Here is a 23,564-nt window from a genome sequence, read left to right as displayed (position 1 = left end):
AAGTCTGGCAGGGTGGAAGGCAGGAGAGATTAAATGACAAAAGGGATGATGGTCCAAGGAAATGGTAATAGGACAAGCAAAGAAACAAAAGATGTGTCTAGAGGAGGTGTAAATGACAATAGCAGGATTATCAGCAACAGCTGCTTGCTGTCCGGGAAAAAAAAAATGAGGGCCGAGGCTATGATCTGAAATTGTTGAGCTCAGTGTTGAATCCGGAATGTTGTAAAGTGCCTCGTAGATGAGTTGCTGTTTCTCGAGCTTATGTTGATCTTCATTGGAAGAGTGTAGAAGGCCGAGGACAGAGAGGTCAGAATGGGAGTGGGGCGGAGAATTAAAGTGACAGGTGACTGCAAGCTCAGAGTCATGCTCGCAGACTGAACGGAGGTGTTCTGCAAAGCGATTACCCAATCTGCATTTGGTCTCCTAGTGTAGAGGAGACCGCATCGTGAGCAGTGAATACAGTATACTAATTTGAAAGAAGTACAAGTAAATCACTGTTTCACCTGGAAGGAGTGTTTGGGGCCCTGGATGGTGGGAAGGGAGGAGGTAAAAGATCAGAAGTTGCACCTCCTGCGCTTGCATGCAAAGATGCCGTGGGAAAGGGATGTAGGTGTTGGGAGTGACAGAGGAGTGGATCAGGGTGTCGCAGAGGGAACGGTCCCTGCGAAATGCTGAAAGGGATGGGGAAGTTGTGTTTGGTGGTGGGATCATTCTGGAGGTAATGGAAATAGCAGAGGATGATCCGTTGAATGTGGAGGCTGGTAGGGTAGAAAGTAAGGACCCTATTGTGGTTCTGGGAGGAGGGGAAGGGGTGAGAGCACAAGTGCAGGAAATGGAACGGACATGGTTGAGGGCCCTGTCCAGTGCAGGGGAATCCTCGGTTGAGGAAAAAGGAAGACATAGCAGAAACATTGGTATCGAAGTTGGCATTGTTGGAATAGATGAGATGGAGAAAGTGGAAGCAGGGTGGGAGTAAGTGCAGTCAAGGCCAGTGGGCTTATAGTGTTGTTTTTCAAGGTTAGGAATTCAAATGGCTATTGAAAGATTGAATCTGATTTTGATGAACCTTTGCTGATGTGTCCTCTTTCATTATTAAAATTTACATCTGCACAGCACTAGGGAAAAATTCAGATAAAATGTTGAAAATTGTAACGTGAAGGGATTTTTTCTTTTAATATTAGATTTAACTAAAGATTTTTTTTAACTGTAAAGATAACAATTTCAGAATTAGAAGGGATGTAGTTACCATGAGTCTCAGCGTAACAGGATTTCCAAAGTGAAAGGAGAGTTTCAAATTACATGCTTGGTTGGTGAGGTTAGTTCCAATTTATCTTTTCAGTTCTGGAAGTTGGGATATCAATGTAAGCCAAAATAAGATAAAAGTCTCCCTTTTCTGATAACCAATTAGGATCCTTAAAAAATGAAATTTGGTCATCTCGCGCTTGACTTCCAGTAAGTATAAATGAAGAACATAAAATTTCTTTTAGTTCAGTACATATGACCAAAATCAGCAGTCTTCTATCATTGTCCACCAAATGATCAGATTGCTATTTAAAAGAGACTTTAAGACTGAAAATTAAAAGGAAACCAATCCTGAGATGTGCGAGACAAACTAAAAGCTCTTAACTCTGTGTAATAGAATATTGTAGTCATGCAGTACACATCAGTTTAGTAAATAGGTGGAGCTGATTTGGCATTGCATTAATCAGATAATACTTATGCAGATGATTTGACTGCCATTTTGCAATTAATAATCTTTGAAAATCTATGCCATACATGATTGTCCTGCAGTAGTTTTACAACTAGTTTCACTGGGGCCAAGTTTTGGCCTGAGTTGCTCCTGTTTTTTTGGAGCAACTGTTTAGAATGGAGCATCTTAGAAATTGCAATTCTCGGCATTTAGTTTGCTCCAGTTCTAGTCAGTTAGAAAAGTTTCAGTTTGGAACAGATTTTTTTTCAAAAGGGGGCGTGTCCGGCCACTTACGGCCGTTTTGAAAGTTTAGGCAGTGAAAACTTACTCCAAACTAACTTAGAATGGAATAAGTGTAGATTTTTGTACGCTCAGAAAAACCCTGTCTACGATTAGAAAATCAGGCGCAGGTTACAAATCAGGCGTAGGGAATGGGGGGGGGTTTAAAGGGAAGTTTACAAACATTAAACACTTCAGTTTTACAAATAAAGAGCCATCATCAATAATAATTGATAAATACATCAATAAATCAACCAATAAATCAATCCAAAAAAAATTGAAAAAATTAAAAAATCAATAAATAAAACATTTTCTACTTACCGACTGCAGCACTGGGAGTCCTCCAACAACGTGCTGGGACGGCCCCCCCAGTGTGTCTCTATCTCTGTCTGTCAGTGTCTGTGTTTCTGACAGCGAGGGAGGTGGGGTGGAGGAGGAGAAGGGGGGTGGGGTGGAGGAGGAGGAGAAGGGGGGGTGGTGGAGGAGGAGAAGGGGGGGTGGAGGAGGAGAGAGGGAGGGAGGGAGGGGAGAAGGAGAGAGGGAGGGAGGGGAGGGAGGTAGAGAAGGAGGCTGAGACTTCAGGCTGGATTTACAGGTAGGTGGCGTTGGGTCTCGGAGGTCGTGGGGGGGGGGGAGGGAGGGGAGAGAGAGTCGGGAGGGAGGGGGGAGGGGAGAGAGAGTCGGGGGGGTGGGGAGGGGAGAGAGAGTCGGGGGGGAGAGAGAGTCGGGGGGGGAGGGGGGGGAGAGAGAGTCGGGGGGGGAGGGAGGGGAGAGAGAGTCGGGGGGGGGAGGGAGGGGAGAGAGAGTCGGGGGTGGGGGAGGGGGAGGGGAGAGAGAGTCGGGGATGGGGGAGGGGAGAGAGAGAGAGAGAGAGTCGGGGGGGGGGGGGGGGAAGAGAGAGAGAGAGAGAGTCCGGGGGGGGAGAGAGAGAGAGAGAGAGTCCGGGGGGGGAGAGAGAGAGAGAGTCCGGGGGGGGGGAGAAGAGGGGGAGAGAGAGTCGGGGGGGGGGGGGGGGGAGAGGGAGAGAGAGAGAGTCGTGGGCGGGAGGGAGGGAGGGAGAGAGAGAGTCGGGTGGGGGGGGGAGAGGGAGAGAGAGGGGCGGTGGGGGAGAGAGAGAGAGAGAGTCGGGGAGGGGAGAGAGAGAGAGTCGGGGAGGGGAGAGAGAGAGAGTCGGGGAGGGGGGAGAGAGAGAGAGTCGGGGGGGGGGGTGAGAGAGAGAGAGTCTGGGGCGGGGGGGGGGGGAGAGCCACGGAGGTCGGGGGGGGGGGGAGAGGGGAGGAGAGAGAGAGAGAGAGAGAGAGAGTCGCGGAGGGGGTCGCAGAGGTCAGGTCGCCCAGGGGGGTGGTTGGGTCGGGTGGGAGGTGCAGCCTGATCCACGCAGCCCCAGTGAGGCCATTTGGCCAGGCCTAGGGGCTGCGTGCTTCGGGCCCCTCCCACAGTTTTGGGCGCCTGGAGCTACTGCACATGCGCACCCACTGTAGCGCGCATGTGCAGAGGTCCCGGCACTGTTTTCAGCGCAGGGACCTGGCTCCGCCCCCCACAGCTCGTGCTGCGCCGTGCCCAGCTCCAGAGGACCTGCAGGGAGCCGGAGAATAGGTGAGGTTTTTTTTAGGCGCACTTTGTGGCGCGAAAAACGGGCGTCCAGGTCGGCGCAGCCTGAAACTTGGGCCCACTGTTTCTAAAAAAAATGTAAAAACCTATAAAAGAAATTGTTTCCTGTAATTCCATAAGCTCTGTAAATTTATGATCAAAATCACTTCATATCATGCTCTCTTTGATCACAAGTGCTTGTTTTTCTAATGAATAAATCTCTTACACGTCCCGTGAATGAATACATTTAAAAAAATAACTTGTCAGACGGAATATAATGCGGAGAAATGTGAAGTTATCCACTTTCTTTGGGAAAAATAGAAAAGCATCATTTTTTTTTTAAATGATGAGAGATTGAGAAATGTTGATATTCAGAGGGACCTTGTACACAAATTACAGACAGTTAACATGCAGGTACAGCAAGCAATTAGGAAAGCCAATGGTATGTTAACCTTTATTACAAAAGGATTGGAGTCCAAGAGTAAAGATGTCTTACTGCAATTATCTAGGGCCTTGGTGAGACCACACCTGGAGTATTGTATACAGTTTTGGTCTCCTTACCTAAGGAAGGATATACTTGCCTTGGGGGGAGTGCAACAAAGGTTCACTAGACTGATTCCTGGGATTGGGGAATTGTCCTAATAAGGAGAGATTGAGTAGACTAGGCCTATATTCCCTAGAGTTTAGAAAAGAGGTGATCTCATTGAAACATACAAAAAGGGGCTTGACCGGGTAGATGCTGGGAGGATGTTTCCCCTGGCTGGGGAGTCTAGAACTAGGGGTCACAGTCTCAGAATAAGGTGCTGGCCATTTAGGACTGAGATGACAAGAAATTTATTTACTCAAAAGGTTGTGAATCTTTGGAATTCTCTACTACCAGAGAGCTCTGGAAGCTCAGTTGTTGAGTATATTCAAGACAGAGATCAATAGATCTTTGGATACTAAGGGAACCAAAGGATATGGGGATTGTGTGGGAAGATGGTGTTGAGATCAGCCGTGACCTTATTGAATGGTGAAGCATGCTCGAAGGTCCGAATGGCCTACTCCTGCTACTATTTCTTCTATTCTTATGAGATATCTGCGCTCCTCCAATTCTCACCAAGGCCCTAGATAATTGCAGTAAGACATCTTTACTCTTGTACTCCAATCCTTTTGTACTAAAGGTTCGCATCCCCGATTTTAATCGGTCCACCATTGGCGGCCGTGCCTTCAGCTGCCAAGCCCCTAAGCTCTGAAATTCCCTCCCTAAACCTCTCAGCCTCTCTAACTCTCTCCTTCTTCAAGACACTCCTTAAAACTTACTTCTTTGATCAAACTTTTGGTCATCTGCCCATATAATCTCCTTATGTGGTTGGGTGCCAAATTTTGTTTGATAACGCTACTATGGAGTGCCAAGGGACAGACTCACCCTGAGAGGACAGATGCGCCAACGTTAACGTCCTCGACCAGGCCAGCATCGAAGCACTGACCACACTCGACCAGCTCTGCATTGTTCTCATGCCTGACACAAGATTCCCAAAGCAAGTGCTCTACTTGGAACTCCTACACGGCAAGTGAGCCCAATGTGGGCAGGTGAAACGTTTCAAGGACCCCATCAAAGCTTCCTTTATAAAATGCTACATCCCCACCGACACCTGGGAGTCCCTGGCCAAAGATAGCCCAAAGTGGAGGAAATACATCCGGGAGGGCGCTGAGTACCTCGAGTCTCACCGCCAAAAGCATGCAGAAACCAAGCGCAGGCAGCGGAAGGAGCATACGGCAAACCAGCCCCAACCACCCTTTCCTTCAACAACTGTCTGTCCCACCTGTGACAGGGACTGTGGTTCTCGTATTGGACCGTTCAGTCACCTAAGAACTCACTTTTAGAGTGGAAGCAAGCCTTCCTCAATTTCGAGGGACTGCCTATGATGATGATTTTACTACTTTTAAAGGCGCTATATAAATACCAGTTGTTGTTGTTGTTGTTACTATACAAGAACAATCCACAGTATGACACGATTATAAAGCTGTTGTTTGTTTCAGGGATTCAATAAGTCAGCCTGGAATCCATCGTCGAACACCTGCAAAAAGACAGGAATTTCCTGGAAGCCGACCTATGACTCCAGTGGAGCAAATTAATTTAATTCTTGAACAAGAGGAAGAAATTACTGAACGAGAAGGAGTGCCTTCTGATAGAGATTATGAGGTTTTTCTTTATATACTCACTTTTTTTAAAGAGGGATTTGTATTATGTTACTGCATCTACTTTATTTCTTTCAGCAATAGAATAAAACTGGAAAGCACTACCAATAATTCATATTGAGACAATTGCACAGATGGGAAAAATGATCCTTAAAAAATTGCTCATTATTCAGCATGAGGTCAAATAAGTTTGTTCAGGTCATTTGAAAACTTGAGTCGTATTTCTTCAATCGTCTAAATCTACGGGCTAAATTTTGCGATAGAATAATGGTGAGGCTAACGGCGCTCACCGTTATTAAAGTGTAAATTCTATAGCAACTTCCAGCGACCACACGTGCAGTTAAAAGCGGAAATCAGGAAGTTGCTGTCCAAGTTGCCCTGCTGCTCCAGAAACTTTGTTATAACAGTATCTCGTTGAAGTACATGTAACCGAGTGAAGTTGTGATACTTATGTGATATATGCCCACTGGACTTTCCAGAAAAATGTAGGGCTTGTCCATTTCAGTGTAAGTGCATTTTAATTATGGGGGGGATGAGATGAGGAGAATTTTTTTCACTCCAAGTTATGAGGATCTGGAACACTCTACCTGAAAAGGTGGTGGAAGCTGATTCCATAAATAATTTTAAGTGAGTTGAATGGCTACTTGAGGATGAGGAACTTACAGGGTTACTGAAAAAAGGCGGGAATGTGGGACCAAGCACCACTGCTCTTTCAAAGAGCCAGCACAGGCATGATGGGCCGAATGGCGACCTCCTCTGGCACTGAAAATTAACTTTTACAACTTTTATTGTTGTAGATTTTAAAGAAAAACATGAAAATTTTTAAAAGGTATTCTTTCTGTCTCTCTCATCTCTCTCAATCCCATCTTTCTTTCCTTCTCTTTATTTTGCTTTCTGTACCTGATTTGACATTGAATTAAATATTCGAACTGATACTTCCTGGTTCAGACTGCGCCTCATTAACGTTCTTCAATCTGATTGGTTAAGGAGATGCATAGTTCTTTGCCCTGTTCACACAGGTCTCAGATCCCCTGTAGAGGGCGCTGCACTGAAATAGCTCTCTAATCACAGTAAGTACCAGTGCAAAATCTCAAAGGCAGTGGGCAAGTTTAAGTGCAATGAATGGCTGGGGCTGTTTGTTCACTACTGGCAGCAAAATCCAGCTCATTGAAAAATTAGACTTTGAACCTAACGGCATAAAAAAATCAGAGATGAGAAAAGGCCATTCAGCCTACTAAAGCTCATCCATCTAGTACATGTTCTCTCATCAAGCACCTAATTTTTTTAATAAAAGTTTTGCCTCTATCACCTTACGAGGTAGATTATTTAAAACAGTCACTGATTCACCAAACTGGGTGAACAATCAATACCTTGTGAGCTGGCACAGATTACAGAGTGGTGATCTTAAAGTTTTTGGGCTAAAAATCCGGCGGCTTAATGCCACCCATTACCATCAAAAAGTTGCGTTAAAAGGGCAGCTGCCGTTCTTTTGCTGGCTGGTCACTGATCCAGCAGCAGCCGCCGTTTTCGAAGACCTGGCAGCGCTGCCAGTAACCTCCATCACCTTGCAAATTGAAATGAGGGTGCGGTGATGGCAGTCGGTGTGCAACGCCGACTTAACGTCACCTCGGTGAGCTTGGACCTTTGCGCTGAGTTCAGAGCTGGGTTGTAAGCTCGCCATGTAAACCTAGCGTGCAGCAGTCTGACAGAGGTGCTGTCAGCACCGCTTAAAGCAACACGCACATCTTTAAGGTAAGTTTGCATTTAAGCTTTTGGACTGGGCTTTTTTGATTTTATTGAAGTAGTGGCTTGCTGCAATACGTGTTAGAAGTTTTTTTTAAGTGAATAGGGAGTGCTGCTGGACACTTGCAAGGCCTTGGGATGGTAAAATAAGTCTTCTGAGAAGAAGAAAATGCTGTAAATAATCAACAGGTCAGGCAACATCTGTGGAGAGAGAAACAGAGTTCACGGTTCCGGTTGAGATGCTGCCTGACCTGCTGAGTATTTCCACCATTTTCTGCTTTTATTTCCGATTCACAGCATCCACTCAAAGGGAAGAGGAAGTCGCCGAGGAGGAGGAAGCAGAAGGAAGGATGTAACCCAGACAACCCTGTATCTGGCTGTGATATCCGGGATGACATCATCTGCCTGCAGTACCAGTGACCACAACACCAATTCCCCTTTCAACATTTGTCCCACAGCTTACCTTCCCTCTGTTACTGACCATCACAGCGTCCTCTTGGCCACGTCGCTGAAATAAAAGCCACCACAAAGCAAACTTTCCAATCCAACTTCATACATCTATCCATCCAATATGACATTGAGAAATCAACTCATCACCCATATGCATTCCCTTAGTGATTGTCTTGTGTGTGCCTTTGTCTAAAGAAAAAATAAATACTTACATTTATATAGCGTTTTTCATGACCTGTCAAAGCTTTACAGCTTTTTGAAGTGTAGTCACTGTTGTAATGTAGGAAACGCAGCAACCAATTTGTACACAGCAAGCTTCCATAAACAGCAATGTGATAATGAGCAGTTAATCTGCTTTGGTGATGTTTATTGAAGAATGAATATTGGCCAGGACACCAGGGATAACTCCCCTGCTCTTCAAAATAATGTCATGGGATCTTTTATGTCCACCTGAGATCAGACGGGGTCTCGGTTTAACGTCTCTTCTGCAAGATAGCATCTCCAACAGTGTAGCACTTCCTCAGCACTGCACTGGAGTGTCAGCCTAGATTTTTGTGCTCAAGTCTCTGGAATGGGACTTGAACCCACAACCTTCTGATTTGGCAGGTTAGCGATGAGTTGGGGTTTCCAGCTGAATTTCTTGGTGCTGCCCTTATAACATAACATATGGGGGTGTGTTAGAAGTATTAATACTGCTCCTGCTGAACTTGTGCTAGCAAGCTGACATCGGAGGAGGCCAAACCTGCATACACACCCTCTTTGATGCATTAGCGTGCTGACCAACATGGACAGGAAGAGAGTCATGGGTGTAACAAGTGGCAGCACTGGAGGCGAAGTCGCCTAAATAATGAGCATGACACCATTGAATTTTTAGGCCAACATCTTTTGTTATCCCATGTCTTCTTTTCACCTCTAATATCCCTTTTAACTTGTTTTAGTAAATTCCTACACTCCTTCCAGAGATCCTTTTCCCCTAAGGTTTTCCAGCTTGTTTTCCTTTTTATTTCCATTTTATTGTCTTCTTCAACCATTTAGCATGCATTTTTAGTATAAAACTGATCTTTCATACTCCTTGCTTTAAAATGCTTTTTTTCCCTCCAGTTCTTTCATTGTATGCATAGAGGATAGCAGATTAATATTGGTGTATTATCAGTCAGTCACTTGAAAGAATCAATAAAACACCAAAGTCATCAGTATATTATAATGTTCAGGACTGATCTGTTCTTTATACCAGAAGTGCAGAGTATGTTTATGGTATTCAGAATTTAGTTTTTGTAATACCTGTACATATACTTAACAAAATATAATTTAAACGTTTCACACTGTTTCTTTGAAAGTGCAATGTTATCTGGCACAGTGTTATGCCCAGAGAGGTGAGTACTGTTGCTATGGCACATTGGTATCGTTGTGTAACCCATGAGCCATAGTCACACTGGTGGTTGCGGGGCTACTTTCAATAAAGAGTTACAAAGATAAACAAATCGCATATGTTCTGTACTTGGGTTTCATTATATTTTGTAATATTCATCAGTGCACTATATTTTCTAAAGTAGCATTTTGTAAAAAGAATAGAGTAACAGTCAAATTGTGCTTTAGGCACTACATGTAAAGGGAAAACTGAAAGATGTAAAGTGATTAAACCAGGAGAGGAAAATAAGAAACAAGTGAGTAAAATATTAGAGCTGAAGGACAGTTAGGGTGTATGACCCAAATAAGCGTTCTATATACAAATGCACGGAATATAAGGAATAAATGGAATGAACTGCAGGTGCAAATTCAAATTGGAGGGTATGACATGATAGCCATTACTGAGACATGGCTGCAAGACGGTCAGGACAGGGGACTAAATATACCAGGTTATAAGGTCTTTAGGAAAGATAGGGAAAATGGCAGAGGGGGGTGGAGCATCCTTAGTGAATAAGGATTAAATCACTTCATTGATGAGAGGATTTAATGCGAGGTAAGCAGGCATTGGAGACTTTATGGGTAGAATTAAGAAATAAGAAAGGATTTAAGACTAGTGGGAGTTGTGTATAGGCCACCTGGTAGCAGCTATGAAGTGCTAGATTATATAAATGCAGAGATTAGACAAGCATGTAGTAAAGACAAAGTGGTTTTGAGTTAGGATTTTAACTTTCCTATAGTTTGCGATAAGCAGACTAGCTCCTGTCAGAAAGGTGGTACATTTTTTGAGTGTATCCGGGATAGTTTTGTACAACAATATTTCCTAGAGGCAACAAGGGGGCAACAATATTAGATTTAGGAATGAGAATTTAATCTGACTCATTAAACAGCCTAACTGCGTGCACATTTATCCAATAGTGATCATAACGTGATCGAGTTCAACGTAACATTTGTAAGGGAGAACCACGAAACAGCTACTAAGATTCTAGATTTAAGTAAGGCCGACTTCAACGGGACGAGACTGAGACTGTCCACACTGAACTGGGCAAATCTGTTAATGAGTAAAACAACAGAAGATCAGTGGTAGATGTTCAAAAAAGAATTCAAGGTGATACAGAACCAGTTTATATCTCTGAGGGGCAAAAAAAACAGCCATAGACAACTAGCGGTAAGAGACAGCATATACCAATGCGTATAAGGTGGCCAAGGTTAGTGGGAAACTAGAGGATTGGGAAGATTTTAAGCAACAGCAAAGAATGACTAAAAAAGCAATAAAGAAAGGGAAGATAGATTACGAAGGTAAACTTGCGCAAAACATAAAAACAGATAGTAAAAGCTTTTACAGATATATAAAACGGAAAAGAGTGACTAAAGTAAATGTTGGTCCCTTAGAAGATGAAAAGGGGGATTTAATAATGGGAAATGTGGAAATGGCTGAGACCTTAAACAATTATTTTGCTTCCGTCTTCACAGTGGAAGACACAAAAACCATGCCAAAAATTGCTGGTCATAGGAATGTGGGAAGGGAGGACCTTGAGATGATCACTATCACTAGGGAGGTAGTGCTGGACAGACTAATGGGATTGAAGGTAGACAAGTCCCTTGGTCCTGATGAAATGCATCCCAGGGTTTTAAAAGAGATGGCGGAAGTTATAGCAGATGCATTTGTTATAATCTACCAAAATTCTCTGGACTCGGGAGGTACCAGCGGATTGGAGAGCAGCTAATGTAACGCCTCTGTTTAAAAAAGGGGGCAGGCAAAAGGCAGGTAACTATAGGCCGGTTAGTTTAACATCTGTAGTGGGGAAAATGCTTGAAACTATCATTAAGGAAGAAATAGCGGGACATCTGGATAGGAATAGTGCAATCAAGCAGACGCAGCATGGATTCATGAAAGGGAAATCATGTTTAACTAACTTACTGGAATTCTTTGAGGATATAACGAGCATGGTGGATAGAGGTGTACCGATGGATGTGGTGTATTTAGATTTCCAAAAGGCATTCGATAAGGTGCCACACAAAAGGTTACTGCAGAAGATAAAGGTACGCGGAGTCAGAGGAAATGTATTAGCATGGATAGAGAATTGGCTGGCGAACAGAAAGCAGAGAGTCGGGATAAATGGGTCCTTTTCCGGTTGGAAATCAGTGGTTAGTGGTGTGCCACAGGGATTGGTGCTGGGACCACAACTGTTTACAATATACATAGATGACCTAGAAGAGGGGACAGAGTGTAGTGCAACAAAATTTGCAGATGACACTAAGATTAGTGGGAAAGCGGGTTGTGTAGAGGACTCAGAGAGGCTGCAAGGAGATTTGGATAGGTTAAGCGAATGGGCTAAGGTTTGGCAGATGGAATACAATGTCGGAAAGTGTGAGGTCATCCACCTTGGGAAAAAAAACAGTAAAAGGGAATATTATTTGAATGGGGAGAAATTACAACATGCTGTGGTGCAGAGGGACCTGGGGGTCCTTGTGCATGAATCCCAAAAGGTTAGTTTGCAGGTGCAGCAGGTAATCAGGAAGGCAAATGGAATGTTGGCCTTCATTGCGAAAGGGATGGAGTACAAAAGCAGGGAGGTGTTGCTGCAACTGTATAAGGTATTGGTAAGGCCGCACCTGGAGTACTGCGTGCAGTTTTGGTCACCTTACTTAAGGAAGGATATACTAGCTTTGGAAGGGGTACAGAGACGATTCACTAGGCTGATTCGAGAAATGAGGGGGTTAACTTATGATGATAGATTGAGTAGACTGGGTCTTTACTCCTTGGAGTTCAGAAGGATGAGGGGTGATCTTATAGAAAGATTTAAAATCATGAAAGGGATAGACAAGATAGAGGCAGAGAGGTTGTTTCCATTGGTGGGGGAGACGAGAACTAGGGGGCACAGCCTCAAAATACAGAGGAGCCAATTTAAAACCGAGTTGAGAAAGAATTTCTTCTCCCAGAGGGTTGTGAATCTGTGGAATTCTCTGCCCAAGGAAGCAGTTGAGGTTGGCTCATTGAATGTATTCAAGTCACAGATAGATAGATTTTTAAGCAATAAGGGAATTAAGGGTTACGGGGAGAGGGCAGGTAAGTGGAGCTGAGTCCACGACCAGATCAGCCATGATCTTATTGAATGGCGGAGCAGGCTCAAGGGGCTAGATGGCCTACTCCTGTTCCTAATTCTTATGTTCTTATAACTAAAGGAAACAGCATGTACAAATGCTAAAAATAGCAGATACTGTTGAATGGGAAAGGTACAAAGCACAGCAAAGGGTTACAAAATGGACACTAAGAGCTACAAAAAGGGAGTATGAAAAAAGACTTGCACGGGATATCAAAATCAACACACAGAAATTTTACAATTATATTTGGAAAAAGAGGGTAGTCAGGAACAATGTTGGCCCCTTAAAAACTGAAAGTGGTGATATTGTCAATGATAAGGGAATGGCAGACATGTTGAATAATTACTTCGCATCAGTATTTACAGTCGAGGAAGAGGATAGAGTGCCATAAATCCCAAGGAAAGGAATATTGGGCCGGCAGTGCTTTCTGTGCTGGGCTGTTGCTCCGCCCCCCACTTCACTACGCCACGCTGGGACACCAGAGACTTGGTAGAGCAGGCAGGATGGGGGCCGTTTTTTGGCGCCGTTATCAGCAAAGACGGCGCATTTAAGGTAAGTGCGCCGAAAAAAGGGGTTGGGGACAATTGGGCCCATCGAACCAGGGACAGGGACACAATAAAATTACCGGAAGTAAAGTAACAGTAATGTAGAAAATAATGGCACTGAAGCGTGACAATTCCCCAGGACCAGATGGTTTCCATCCCAGGGTTTTAAAGGAAGTGGTGCCCCAACTATAATCGTCCAAAGTTATCTCAATTCATGCTGTTTAAGAATGGTGAGAGAGGGAAACCAGGGAATTATAGACCAGTTAGCCTAACACCTGTTGTCGGGAAATTGCTAGTGTTTATTAATTAAGACAGGGTGACTGAACACCTCAAATTTTCAGTTGATCAAGGACAGCCAGCATGGATTTGTGAAAGGTAGATCATGCCTGACAAACCTGATTGAATTTTTTGAGGCGGTAACTAAAGTAGTGGACAGGGAAATGTCTATGGATGTTAATTATATAACTTCCAGAAAGCATTTGATAAAGTCTCGCATAAGAGACTGTTAACTAAGGTAGAAGTCCATGGAATTGAAGTCAAATTATTGACCTGGCTAGGAAATTGATTGAGCGGCAGGAGACAGGCAGTAGGGTTAATGGGTAGATACTCAAATTGGCAGGATGTGACTAGTGGTGTCCCGCAGGGATCTGTGTTGGGGCCTCAACTATTCACAGTATTAACTATTTAGATGATGGCATAGAAAGTCATATATCCACATTTGCCGATGACACAAAGATAGGCGGCATTGTAGGCAGTGCAGATGAAAACATAAAATTACAAAGGGATATTGACAGATTAAATGAATGGGTAAATGTGAAGTCATCCACCTTAGACCTAAAAAGGATAGAACAGGGTACTTTCTAAATGGTGAAAAGCTAAAGACAGTGAAGGATCAAGGAGACTTGTGGGTCTCGGTACACAGATCATTAAAATGTCATGAACAGGGGCAGAAAATAATCAAAAAGCCTAATGGGATGCTGGCCTTTATATTTGGAGGACTAGAATACAAGGGGTAGAAGTTATGCTGCAGCTATAAATAACCCTGGTTAGACCACACCAAGAATATTGTGAGCGGTTCTGGGCACCACATCTTAGGAAGGATATTTTGGCCTTGGAGGGAGTGAAGCGTAGGTTTACCAAAATGTTACCTGGACTTCAAAGGTTAAGTTATGAGGAGAAATTACAAAAATTAGGGTTGTATGCCCTAGAATTTAGAAGCTTAAGGAGTGATCTGATCAAAGGTTTCAAGATATTAAGGGGAACAGATAGGGTAGATGGAGAGAAACTATTTCTGCTGGTTGGGGATTCTAGGACTAGGGGGCATAGTCTAAAAATTAATGCCAGAGCTTTCAGGAGTGAAATTAGGAAACACTTCGACAGAAAGGGTGGTAGAAGTTTGGAACTCTGTTCCACAAATGGCAATTGATGCTAGATTAATTGTTAATTTTAAATCAGAGATTGCTAGCTTTTTGTTAACCAAAGTTATTAAGGGATATGGAGTTAGATTGCATATCAGCCATGATCTAATTGAATGGTGGAATAGGCTCGAGGGGCTAAATGGCCTACTCCTGTTCCTATGTTCCTAAAAATGCATGCTTCCAGGAGTAAAATCTACATAATTTTTTTTTTAAACAACAAAGGTCCATTTATCGTTTTAAAAGAAAGAAACCTAATTAAAATCTTACTCTTTAAAAAAAAATTAAATTATACTGTAATGTAAACGTTAGGAAAAAAACTGAGCTTGATGAAAGTGTTTACATTAGTTTACCATTCAAACACGGTGGATACTTGTCTGTTAAGAATTTTTGGCAGTAGAAGAGTCAATTTTTTCTATCTTTACACAGAGATATGTCTACTACATTGATCATGGCATCCATCCTGATATGATTGAACCACAAAAGCCTGAACAGATAAACCGAATAGAACAACTTTTGCCAAGGGAGCTTAGATGTGTTCCTGATTTGGAGCCACTGCACGTTGAATTGCTTGAGGAGGTTAATAGTGACTATGATAGCAGCCTTAGGAAAGCCGTTGGTAAGATAACAATCTTATTTAACTGATAGTGGATAAAATGTTAAAAGGAAGACTGGTTTCTTTCTCCTTTCAGAGTTCTCCCATACTATTTTTCCCTCCTTGCAGAAACTCTACTGCTTTCCTCAATGGCTCAGAAACACTGGCCCTGATATTAACGGGGGTGAGGGGAAGCGTGGTAGCGAGCAGAGGAAAACCCAGCAAGGCCAGGGACTTGGAGGTCCTGCTGATCATAATGGCATGGCCTCATTTCATTAGCCTGCTCATCTCCGACAAAAGTGTGAGGAGCTCATGGATTTCTTTGTTTATAAGATTTAGATCATCCGTTCGGCTGCCTCTCCCTCTTCTTTTCCTTCCCCTAGCCCACCAGGCCAAACTTCCTCTAAGGATCCCCCCTGCCCGAGCCCTGACCTCACATCTTTCTCCAGTTTCTCTCTGAACTCCCCTCATGACCTTTCCGAGCTCATCCTGTCCATGAGACCCACTTCCTGCTCCCTTGACCCTATTTCCACCTATCTGCTGACCACCCAACTTCCTTTTCTGGCTCCCATGTTAGCTGATGTTGTTAACGGTTCTCTCTCTCCTCCCTCCCCCTCCCTCAAATCTGCCGTCATCACCCCTCTCAAAAAAAAACAACCCTCGACCCCTCCGTCCTTGCAAACTACCACCCCATCTCCAACCTCCTTTACCTCTCAAGTCCTTGGGCTGGAAATTTGGTATTGTCTGCTTTTAGGTGGTGACGGGGTGGTACCTTTAACACTGGCCGATGTCTACCGCCTCAAAGTGCGATATTCAGTTGTATCGCCAAAGAGGAGATTGGAGCGCTTGGAGAAACATTCCACACTCCTCTTAGGGCGGTAACAGAGCAAAAGCGCAGGAGGCCTACTCAATTTTTTGGCTGAAAAAAAAAATCCGTGTGAAAATTTCAATAAACTTCACCCACACTTCCTCACTACTGCAACAAATAAATATAAGTTTACAAACTGAAATTTCATCAATTACCTTGCATCCTTGACGCTGTACCGACTACTTTCCCCTGCCGTTGTCAGCATCAGGCGACAGGGCAGATTTTCAAAAGACGCGACTAAGGAGGTGTTGCACACTCAGTGACGTCACTGAGTGGGCAGCGCTAGCGAACACAGCGCAAACTGTCAGCGGCACCGTTAAACATTCACTGAAGTTCACAGCTGGAGCTGACTGCACCGTGCTTGGGCAGTAGGTGTTTAGCACCCCCTCACCACCCTCTCTGGCACTCTCTGGTGTTGCTAAACAACTGAATTTCTAGCCCCTTGTCGCCTCCCAAATCCATGCCCATCGTTCCCACAATTCCATGTTTGAATCCCTCCAATCCGGTTTCTAGTCCTGCCACAGCACCGAAATGGCTCTGATCAGTGATAAATAACATCCTTTGTGACTGTGACAAAGGCAAACTAGCCCTCCCCATCCTTCTTTACTTGTCGGCAGCCTTTGACACGGTTGACCATGCTATCCTTCTCCAACGCCACTCCACCGTCATCCAGCTGGGTGGGACTGTACTCACCTGGTTCTATTCTTATCTATCTAATCGTAGCCAGGGAATCACCTGCAGCGGCTTTTCTTCCTGCCCCTGCATTGCTATCTCTGGTGCCCCCCAAGGATCTGTCCTTGGCTCCCTCCTATTTCTCATCTACATGTTTCCCCTTGGCGACATAATCCGAAAACACAGCATCAGTTTCCACATGTATGCTGATCACGCCCAGTTCAACCTCATTACCACTTCCCTCGACCCCTCCACGGTCTCCAAACCGTCAGACAGCTTGTCCGATATCCAGTTCTGGATGAGTAGAAAATTTATCCAGTTCAATACTGGTAAGACTGAAGCCATTGTTTTCGGTCCCCAACACAAACTCTGTTCCGTAGCCACTGATTCCATCCCTGAGGCTGAACCACACTGTTCGCAATCTTGGTGTCATATTTGACCCTGAAATGAACTTTCGACCACATAGCCGCAGCATAACTAAAACTGCCTAAAACTACCTCTGTAACATCACCCATCTCCGCCCTTGCCGCAGCTCATCTACTGCTGAAGCCCTCATCCATGCCTTTGTTACCTCTCGACCTGACTATTCCAAAATATTCTTGGCTGGTCTCCCTCATTTTACCCTATGTAAACTAGAGGTGATCCAAAACTCGGCTGCCCATGTCCTAACTCGCGCCAAGTCCCGCTCGCCCACCACCCCTGTGCTCGCTGATTCCCCTTGGCGTCCGGTTAAGCAATGCCTTGATTTCAAAATTCTCATCCTTGTTTTTAAATCCCTCCATGACCTCGCCCCTTACTATCTCTGTAATCTCCTCCAGCCCCACAACCGCCCAAAATGTCTGTGCTCCTCTAATTCTGCTCTCTTGAGCATCCCTGATTATAATCGCTCAACCATTGGTGGCCGTGCCTTCTGTTGCCTAGGCCCTAAGCTCTGCAATTCCCTGCCTAAACCTTTCCGCCTCTCTACATCTCTTTCCTCCTTCAAGACGCTCTTTAAAACCTACCTCTTTGATCAAGCTTTTGGTCACTTGCCCTAATTTCTCCTTATGTGGCTCGGTGTCAAATTTTTTTATCCCACAGTACTCCTGTGAAGCGCCTTGGGACAATTCATTACGTTAAAGGTGCTATATAAGTACAAGGTGTTGTTGTTGCTTCTGCTGACATCTAGTCAGATTGACAGCTTGGCCGACGGAGGGAGCACAAACCAACGTCAGGAGGCCATAGCCGGGGACCTGTAGTTAGTGGAGGCTCTGGCTGCGATCGGAGTGGGGAGGGGGGAATGTCTGGCCATGATCAGAGGAGGGGATTCTGGCTGTGATAGGTGGGGTAAGGGGAAACACTGTCTGCGATTATGGGGAGAGGGGAGGCAGTAGCTACGATTGGGGGGGTGGGGCGCAAGGGAAGCGCAAGGCTTCCTTGTGAAGCCAGGAACTACGTATTTTGGCCTTCAAAGAACTTTAAAAATAAATTTACACTTTACCTACTGGCCCAGGATCCGGTTCCCAGCAGGTTTTGCCTGATGGACATGCCAACATTGCCCTCCCTGTACTCCTGTTATTTTAACTGCCCCCCCCCACCCCCCGTCCGGTTTCCAACAGTTACAATTGGGCCCACTATTTTAAAATCTGTTGGAAAGCATCCTGTGTAATTTCTTTTGCACAGTTCTCAAATAAATAAAATCCTCCTATTGTGAATAAATAAACTCTTCCTATATTCTGTCACCAACTGGGTGTGCTAATGACCTTAAAATAATTTCCACACGCTTTAAATGTTCCTGAATCATATCCAGAGTGACAGCTGCATTACATCACAAGGTTCTATGGAAATTGGCCTGTAATAATTGGATAGCTGAAAACAGATCCAAACAGAATTTTGCCAACAATAAATGTCACCGCTTTAATATCGTTATAATTATTGTAGAAAAGCATAGAAATTATTCAGTCACAAGGTAAAATGTGATTGCTTTGAGCAGAGTCAGAGAACTGGATTTTTGAATGTGACTTCCTTTTCGTCTTTTCCATATGATGGGAATTAATTTTCAGTCACTTAAAATACTTTGACAGTACAGTATACATAATGGAATCTGGCAACAAATTTTACTTCAACATATTTCTGAAACTGTGTATGCATGTTTGTGAAGTTAATTCAATGACTTACTACAATTCTTTTCAGTTAACTACATCTTAAAGGATCCTTTTGAAAAGATGCGGCTTTTTGTTTCTTCTGTGCCTCGGCCTTTCCCTCATAGAGTAATTCGCGCTCCAGTTCCTTGGCACAATGTATACCGTAAAGCTAAGGCTTGGAATGAATCTCATCTCTTCGTTGTCAATCCAATGATGATTTTACTACAGGAGCTCTGGTACACAAAGTAAGACAATTTAACTGTAGGCTGACTTTGAGTTTGATTGCACAACTTCTTTTTGCTTGTCTTTTATACAATTTACTTTAAGAATAGTGCATGACTTAGCATGTTGCACCAATAAAACAGTTGCCTAAACCATTCTAGTTTGTACAAGTTCTGTGTCTTCATTTGAGTCAACCCAACATTTGAGGTATCAGAGGCTGCCCACGCCCATAGAACCACATCCTCAGAGATCATTGTCTTCAGGAGAGGAAAGGCGAACTTGATGAAAGCATACATTGAAAAGAGGATTTTACACATTGTGTTAACGGCAGGGAACCTTACACAATGGCTGTGTATATTGAGAATTCACAAGCGAGGTGTCCATGATTTCCATCCATTAACTTTAATGGACTGAAAAGTGCAGGGAGTGCTCCTGTAATTTCACAATATGTTTGACCAGTGGCCGAGACTTCCTGCTCATACTGTACATTTGGATTATCAACTATTGTGGGTCTGGCCTAATATACTTGATTCTTTTTCTATGTAAAACAACAATGCCATTTTTAACAATTATCATAGAAATAAATGTGTGGTGGCTGTGCATTTGAAAGGCATTACAATGTCTGATCGGTCCATCAGTGCAGATAAAACAACAAATTCAGCACTTATTAGGTCACAATAATTCATTGTGTGGGTTATTGCCTATTCACCAATCTTTAAATTGAAATATTTTAATACAGTCTCTAACGTATGTGTCTTTAACAGAATGTACTTCATGGAAGTCTATATGACATGGTTTTTATTCCACCTGTGAAGCTGGAGGTGACTCAGTTACCACTTTGAGAATATTCTGTTACCCCAAATTCAGAAGCATCCCTTATCACAATCTTCCGATCTTTCGGTTTCCTTGTTCATAGAATAGAATCATGTAGTACAGAAGGAGGCCATTTTGTCCATTGTGCCTGTGCCAGTTCTTCTGAAAGAGCTATCCAATTAGTCCCTCTTTCCCCAGAGCAAGTATATATCCAATTTGCTTCTGAAAGTCACTATCGAAACTGCTTCTACCACCCTTTAATGCAGTTAATTCAGGATCATCATAACTCGAAGAGTTTAAAGAAAAATGTCCTCATTTCCCCCCCCCCCCCAGCCCAGTTCTTTTGCTAATTATCTTAAATCTGTGTCCTCTGCTTACTGACACTCCTGCCTGTGGAAACAGTTTCTCCCTATCTACTCTATCAAAATCCCTCATAATTTTGAACATCTCTATTAAATCTCCCCTTAACCTTCTCTTGCTCTAAGGAGTCAAATTCCAGCTTCTCTAGTCTCTCCACATAACTGAAGTCCCTCATACCTGGTGCCATTCTAATAAATCTCTTCTGCACCCTCTCCAAGGCCTTCTAAAGTGTGGTGTCCAGAATTTGACACAATGTGGGTAATTTTAACCTAACTTGCCAGGTGGGAAACCTATGGGATTGGGTGGAACACTGGTTTTACAACCTGCCCAATCTTTCTCTCTATTGACTTCAACTTTTAGATTATGTTTCCTGGTCCTAGACACCCCAACCAGCGGAAATGGTTTCTCTCTCTCCGATCAGTTCCCCTTAATATCTTGAAAACATTGATCAAATCACCCCTAACCATTCTAAATTCTAGGGAATACAACCCTAATTTGTGTAATCTCTCCTCATAATCTAACCCTTAGTCCAGGTTTCATTCTGACATAATTTGATTTATAATTATGTTCGATTATAAGATTTATGCAATATGAATGCATTTTAGATTATGAAGAAGTTGAATTTAGTATTTGCATGGCCAAAATAATAGTATAAAATCACCTGTTAAACCCCTCTTTGAATACTGCAGTAGAACAGCTTTTTGCTTCTCATCCATTTTCATTTGTCTGCTGTTGATAAAATAATTTAATGCTGTAAATCAATTAATTTAATGTTTTAGTATAGGATTACACTGTTATGTGCTAAAGCAAATACTTGAAATTAAGTAGAATTTGAGAGTTGGCTTCTCGAATTTTACTTTTAAAACAAAAAGCTTAATGTCCTGTTTCCAACTGGGTAATAAAAATGCTATAATGCATATTTAATCCTCACAAACCCTTTCAATGATATCCTAACTCCTGCTGGCAGTTTCCTGCTAAGAAACTTCAGGAGCCAAGTTTAACTTGTCAGAAATGTCTAAATTTGAAGACCCACATTTGGTGCTGAGATCAATTTGCAGCTGCTGTAATAACCACCACAGGGAATGCCACTGTAATTGATATCGAGGAAATAGATGTGCATAGAATATTGTTTTATGTTTTTTGACACTCGACATAACTATCAAGCAATTAGATTTAAATGGGATCAGGAGGATGCAATTCAGTCTTCAGGTGTACCACTTCAATAACGTGACCATCTGCTTCATTCAAGGTTCTATAATTTCCGATTTGTTCGACTGAAGGAACTAAAATCAGAAGACCTTCCGCTGCTCCCTCAAGAGTTTGAAGATCTTGTCAAAAAGCAGTGTGCACAGGCTCGTTCTGTCCTTGAAAACATGTCAGTATGGTATATTTTATGTAGATGGTAACATGTAGAAGAACTGTGATTGTTTATATACTACAATTCTTTTCCATTATTGATAAATTTGGGGGCTTTTTGAGGTGAGAGGTGTCAGTGAGAAAAAAAAACAAGATTTTTTACCATCATGCATCTAGCATCATCTTCAAGTAGTCAGAATGAAGTGCATTACAAGTTAAAGGTCCTTCCATTCTGGCTGTGAATATGTTGTTACCCCAAATTAAAAAGCAAGCTCTTACTGGAACCTTGTGATCTTTCTATTTCCCTCCTTGGCCTATCTGACAGATTATTTGCTATGAACTCACACCAACTAGGAAATGAGATGAGAATGATCAGATTCATGTAATGTAGAACGTTGCAGCCAACAGATGGAGGAGACTTGCATCCCATCAGACTTGGCTAGGTGTGAATAATGGTCCCGGGGTGATTTAAAAAAATTCTGTGGCTCCCAATGTAAAATAAAGATAGTTTGCATAGTTATTGGAACCAATTTTGGTCTCCGTATCTTCCCTCTTTTCAGTGGGAACAGGATAGTAGCGAGAGCAAAATCACAGTGAAGAACTTCACACTCTGTTCCTGCAACAATTTTAGAGCGGGCTCGGAAATAGGCGTCCAAGACTTGCGCTAGAAATAGGCAGGAGCCTCATTAATTTATACTAATTGTACATAGGACGCTGATACGGCAGTGCCCACTGCCATCGGGCGGCTAAACCATGGGTCCTCAAAGGGTCCACTGGAGGCCACTCCAAAAATGCTGAAGGTGAGTTGATTTAAACATTTTTGTGAGGTCAGGAAGAGCCCAACAAAAATTTTCCAGCCTGGTGCCAGATCTTATGCGGATCTCATCACTCCCTTTCTTTCCGCCCACTGATTGACGATTGGCTGGCCCTCTATGAGATTAAACTGCCAGTGCAGCTTCATGTTGGAGTCATTGGATTTGACCTCCAATCAGTGAGCTTCCTGTCAAAGCTCACCGATATTTGAATGAGGCTTGACCATGAAAATGACTTGGGCCTCTGATGAAACCTTATCAAACAGGTCTCCCAGGCTTGGTCTCTTGGCTTTTCAGAAGAGCAGTATTTTTGCCCTGAAACTTAAATTAACCTGTTAATTTATGCTTGCAGATGGGTTCCAACCTGTGCTGCTCTCTTCCTTACTCACAAAGAGAAATGGATGCATCTGGTGCCACAAAATGATTGTGATTCCACTCAACAAGTTAAAGAATTCTTTGCATGCGCTGCCTCTATCATGTCTCTGCAACTAAGGGATGCTGTTACCAACTCTTTGGAGGATCTCCTCTCATTTTTTACAGTACACAAGGTACTATTGAAATGTTTCTTAAAAATAACGTGAGGTATGCATGAATCAAAGGACATTAAAATACACATTTTACTGAACTAATAATAGGGATGTTTTTGTTTAGTTGGATAGACACTGTTGTCATATTTGTCTTTTAAGCTCATATAGTGCATATATTATAATAAATACTATATTGTTAAGCTTTGATAGTCTGGTAAAACGATACACTGCAAATAAGTAGTTTATTTGTGAACTCAATTTTTTTTAATGAAAAATTTGTTTTTGCTAAATGTGGTGGCAATATTACCCACATTTTTGCACATGCTTGTAAGGGCATTTGGTAACAGTATTTACTCCTATTGATTGAACAGGATGGAAATGATTTTGGAGAAAAATACCATGAGATGCGATATGTTCGACCACAAGTCATGATCCTCAAACTGAAAATGGAAGAACCTAAAATAATTTTTGAACCAAGCCTGGATGAATGCTGGGATCTAATTAATCGATGCTACATGGAAATACTAAACAGCGCTGATGGAGTTCTTAAGGTATCTAATGGTCTTTGGGCCTGAGTTTGGTCAACCTACAGCCCACAGCCGCCGAGCTACCGCCCACAAAATGCCATTTTTGAGGAAAATACTCGGACTGCCGACCTACCGCCCAGCGGGAGATTCATCGGGGAAGTACCGCTGGCAGTAGTGCATACTGCCCGCCCATGCAAAAGTCGGGAAAAATGCAAGTTTGGTCCTTAGGATCCTGTAAGATCCTGTTATCGCCTGCCAGACGGATCCTTGTGAAAAAGGTGGTCTTA

General features: G+C 43.1%; 1 protein-coding gene across 5 annotated transcripts in view; it reads left to right on the top strand.

The window, feature by feature from the left end:
- dnah3 (dynein axonemal heavy chain 3) overlaps positions 1-23,564 on the top strand; it is a 292,437-nt gene that overhangs the window by 20,746 nt on the left and 248,127 nt on the right. For all 5 annotated transcript variants that reach the window (XM_070900963.1, XM_070900965.1, XM_070900961.1 and 2 more), the window contains 6 exons: positions 5,582-5,744; positions 14,832-15,021; positions 18,710-18,905; positions 21,305-21,430; positions 22,576-22,771; positions 23,122-23,301. In XM_070900963.1, coding sequence (XP_070757064.1) covers positions 5,582-5,744; positions 14,832-15,021; positions 18,710-18,905; positions 21,305-21,430; positions 22,576-22,771; positions 23,122-23,301 — 1,051 coding nt within the window. The remainder of the gene's footprint in view (positions 1-5,581; positions 5,745-14,831; positions 15,022-18,709; positions 18,906-21,304; positions 21,431-22,575; positions 22,772-23,121; positions 23,302-23,564) is intronic.

Source organism: Pristiophorus japonicus, chromosome 15 (genome assembly GCF_044704955.1).
Source record: "Pristiophorus japonicus isolate sPriJap1 chromosome 15, sPriJap1.hap1, whole genome shotgun sequence".
NCBI lineage: Eukaryota > Metazoa > Chordata > Chondrichthyes > Pristiophoridae > Pristiophorus > Pristiophorus japonicus.
Note: the sequence above shows the minus strand (reverse complement) of the source record. Positions and strands in the feature narration are given on the sequence as shown.